The sequence below is a fragment of the Arachis hypogaea genome, chromosome 5 (genome assembly GCF_003086295.3).
Source record: "Arachis hypogaea cultivar Tifrunner chromosome 5, arahy.Tifrunner.gnm2.J5K5, whole genome shotgun sequence".
Taxonomy (NCBI): domain Eukaryota; kingdom Viridiplantae; phylum Streptophyta; class Magnoliopsida; order Fabales; family Fabaceae; genus Arachis; species Arachis hypogaea.
In genome coordinates, this window is record NC_092040.1 from 23,623,713 (window position 1) to 23,628,292 (window position 4,580).

At 44.9% G+C, this 4,580-nt stretch overlaps 1 protein-coding gene across 1 annotated transcript; it reads right to left on the minus strand.

The window, feature by feature from the left end:
* Positions 1 to 2,231: 2,231 nt before the first annotated feature.
* On the minus strand, positions 2,232 to 3,721 carry LOC140184850 (serine/threonine-protein phosphatase 7 long form homolog). The gene is made up of 4 exons (XM_072238038.1): positions 3,482 to 3,721; positions 3,074 to 3,225; positions 2,774 to 2,861; positions 2,232 to 2,681 (listed from the first exon to the last, which is right to left on the minus strand). Exons 1-4 carry the CDS (start codon positions 3,719 to 3,721, stop codon positions 2,232 to 2,234), a joined length of 930 nt encoding a protein of 309 aa, XP_072094139.1.
* Positions 3,722 to 4,580: the final 859 nt, after the last annotated feature.

Genomic DNA, 4,580 nt, shown 5'->3' on the forward strand with positions numbered 1-4,580 from the left:
CATACACGTATTCTCATACTCAGGAAATTCTGGGGCATGCATGGCTTCGAGATCTAGAGTCCGCATAAAAGACGGAACACCAAACAGGTGCTGTCTTACAATCGCATTCGCTTCATTTTGCACCGCCGGATTACCTGGCAAGTCTCCGTCGTCGTTTTTGTCAATGACTTCATAGTTAGCTTTGAATTTCTCTTCACTGTCATTATTATCTTCTTCCCAATCTATATCCCCGAGCTCATCGACATTGACCTCATTGCCGACCGCACCCATCCCCGACTGCTGTTCAAACTCAACGTACAGCTCTATCATCAGCACTTGATATCGGGTTTGTTGATAAATATACAACATCTGCTGCATACTGGCATCATCAGTGATGGGAATTATTTAAAACTGTATTAGCCCACCAAATACCTGCACATGACTTCTGTATAAAAGATTGCTCACCCTTTTCAAAATGTGGCTTTGAATGTTATTACAAAGATCATTTTGCAACTTGACAAAACTCATGGTACATGGAATAGCAAATGACAATGGACATTCACAAACAAAAGTCACTCCATGTGTGTTTGGTATAAACTCACCGTTATAATATACTCGCAAATTTGCAACACCTTCTATAACTTCAGCCTCAACTAACTCTATTTTTTTGACACAGTTAACTGCCAAAAAAGCACACAACTAAGGACTTTATGCAAGAAAGAGTAAGAGGAGAAGTGAAGATGAAGATGAATGAAACCGGACTTCATATTTATAGACAAAGCTGTGAATTTAAATATTATTTTGTGTATAAAACGCAACCTGCATTTTGGGACTTCCAAGAAAAAATTTCTGACACTCAAAACGCAACCTGCGTTTTTGGGCTTAAAAAAAGAGCAAAAAAAAAAAGAAATAAGCCAAGGGAGCAAAAATATTACCTGAATCAACCAAACTAAAAATTGCTTCACGAATCAGCCAAAGCACATTACTATGTAATTCGAACTAGCTTGGTTCGAACTCCATAAACATATAATTCGAACCTACTTGGTTCGAACTACATGTAGTATAATTCGAACTTGGTTGGTTTGAATTACACTTGTGTTCCACTCCCCTAGTAATTCGAACCGAGTTGGTTCGAATTACTCTCAAATTATATCAAATAGTAATTCGAACCAGGCTGGTTCGAATTACTAAGCATGGGATCTTAAGTAATGAAACTGTTTTGTTACCAGATTTTTAAACGAAATGTCTGTTGAATGCACACGGCAATAAATAAATCTACAATTTAAATTAATACGTTATGCGGAAATTAAATAATATCAAAACGCAAAGTACAGATGTTTTCATAGTAAATGATAGACGATAAAGCAATAAGTAACACATACATACATCAACTGATAAATACATAGACGAAGATAGGTAACATACAACATGGCACACAAATCATCTAAATAGGTGCGACCCCGTAAAGCAACGACGTGGTACTCGTGTCCTCTGACCTCTCCGAATAAGGGGCTCCTCATCCTCCTCGTCCTGCGGGGCTGCCTGTGCAGGCGTCCTAGGCTGGACATGTAACGGTCGGGATGAAGACGTCCCGGCAACTGAATGTGACCCAGCAGTATGTGCCGAAGCTGGGGTACCACCCAAAGCGAAATAGTCAGGAGGAGGCACGGAGGGAGGCTCATTAAGATCAACATCTAATGGTCCCTGTGTCCCCGTCGTCTGACTCCGGCCACGGGCAGCCTCATCCTCCTACATGATGGCACTAATCTCATCGAGGAACTGTGGTCCACCAAAATCCGCATCAAGACCAACACCGGCAAGGAAGTCTGAGAACGTACTGCCCGGACTCACCCATGGCGTACTCTATTGAAGTGTCTGGTCGTCACCGGAAACACCAACGAAGTAATCTTGGAGCGGCCCCTCCCCAAGTCCAGCCTCATCATGGGTAGAGGGATCTCCGATAGTGTACCCCTCTCCACCCTGCCCACCATGATGGGGACTAACAACCCCGACTGTAGCCCCTCCCCCACCGGCCACGTCACTAAGATCACCATCGTCGTGCCCCGCAACAGGCGCCCTCCGACTGTCTCCACGCCCTCGTCCTCGACCACGACCCCGACCTGCCTCATCAGCCTCTTGCATAGCCTGGTCTAGCCACCTCCACTCACGCTGGCTCCGTCATGTCCCGACTCGAGCTCTTCTCTCTACCCGACGCCTATCAGGGACGTCGTCAACTCGATCCATGTCAGGAACTAGCCCAGGACCCTCTGTGATGCCTCCACAGGAATAGGAATGCCCCTCGGATCCCCCAAATACATCTCTGGTGACAAGAACCTCTTTCCATGCTGACTCCACCAATCTAGGTATGTGTGCGACGGTCCAGGGTCCGCAACAACATCGAACCGGAGGACGTGGTCCGCACGACTCTCCCAATGAAGATGCCAATGCTGCAAAGCGGACGGGAACCAACGATCACCGCCTTTCCCGTCCTTCGACATCAGAAAGTCGATGTTCAGAGCGGAACGCGGTCGGGGTTGGACACCGCCGAACTGTGGTAGAACCCTATCTATCTGATGCCACTCTATGACGGCAAAGTATATCAGTGACGTCACAGATCGCCACAACGCCGTGTGTCGAGGCTCCAACGCCTCCGGATGCACAACCTGCAGTACCTCGGGGGAGCTATATGACATCCAGATAAACTGCACAAAAGTTATAAAATTGTCAAGCAAACTATTTATACAAAATCTTAAAGTCTAGTTATTTAAATAAAAGTAACCGAAAGTATACTCACATCCCTGGGCTGTAACATGTCTATCTGCAGTCTCCACATCTGCACTCTAGGACCCTTATCGCTAACGGAAGGGTTATAACCTGACCACCTGCATCAGACATGGGTGTTATTTCTAAATAAAAGTATGATAGAATTGTAAAACAGCACAAGCGTACATCAACATTAGCTAATTTAACTTGAAATAGAACAGTAGATTACCTCGATGCCAAAGGCCAGCTGCACGTATCATACTCAGTAGGCCTAAACCTAGGAAAGCGCCAAAAGATCTAGGACTGAAGTAGCTGAAGTGGGCCCGCTAACTTCACCACATGTCGGTTCGCCACTCGGCACATGCACCGGTACAACCATGCCAATGCTGCAGACCCCCAACTATAGGAACCCATCTCCTCAATCCTAGCTACGTAGGGAAGCCATCTGATGTGAATGTGGTTACCGGACTTGTCGGCAAACAGCTGAATGCCCAACAACATCATGATATAGGCACGAGCAAAGCGCCGTACGGTGTCCTCATCGGCTCCCTCGGGGCACTCTCCAAATGTCTCCTGGAACCAGCTGCAGTTTACTGTGAACTTTTGAACCTGGCTCGGAGGATGAATCACTCCAAGAAACTCCTCGAACCACACCCAAGCAGGACGTCCACCCTCGATATATATATATATATATATATATATATATATATATATGGAAATCCGTAAGGCAACCGCTGACATAACGGCCGTCTACTGCCAACCCCAACTGGTATGCCACGTCCTGAAGCATGATCATGCACTCTCCGAAGGGCATATGGAAAGTGTGCATCTCAGGACGCCACCGCTCCACAAAGGCACTGAGAAGGGGCTCATCTATCTTGAACCATCTATCGTTTAGCCTCACTAGATGGTATAACCCCGCCATCTGCAAGTACGGCACATACCGCTCATCGAGTCGCATGCCCTGTTGCCGCCGCATGCTCCTGATGCATCTCTGTGACTGGGCATTACATGGACCACATTAGTAGATCGACATAGAAAACCAGTAACAAAAATGAGTAATAACAGAAACCACTTATCGAAACCAATAACACAATATACATATGAAACCAATATAACAAACCGCTTACAAAGGCACATAGTAAACCACTAATAAAAACTACTAAACTGAACTATCAACAAACCACATGCTTAAACCGCTAACATAAACCAGAAGCTATTCCATTTACGAAAACCACATGCAAATTCACTATCATAAACCGCACATAAAACTACATGATAAACCTCTTCCAATACCACCTAAAGTAATCCGCCAACATAAACCATCAACAAAATAACTATAAAAAACCACTAATATAAACCGCTAACTAAAACCACATACAAAACCTCTAAAAGAAACCACTTGCAATACCACTACGATAAACCACTAACATAAACCGCCACTAAAACCACATGCAAAACCACTAACTCAGATAAACTGATCGCAAAGAAGTGTTCTATCCACTAACCTCGTCGTTGATCACCCCGGCTATATGAGCGACTCTGTCCAACCGATGTAGCCTTGCCGGATAGTCTCCCATCGGCAGAGTTTTCTGTTCGAGTCTTTGTCGGATGGAATCTGGGTCGTTTCTTTGAGATTTGGGTGGGGTATGAGAATGGAGAAGTTGTTCGAATGAGGGTGATTCGAACTCCTTATATAGCCGAAAACTTAGTAATTCAAACCAGCCTTGTTCGAATTACTATTTGATGCAATTTGAGAGTAATTTGAACCAACTCGGTTCGAATTACTAGGGGAGTGGAACACAAGTGTAATTCGAACCAACCAAGTTCGAATTATA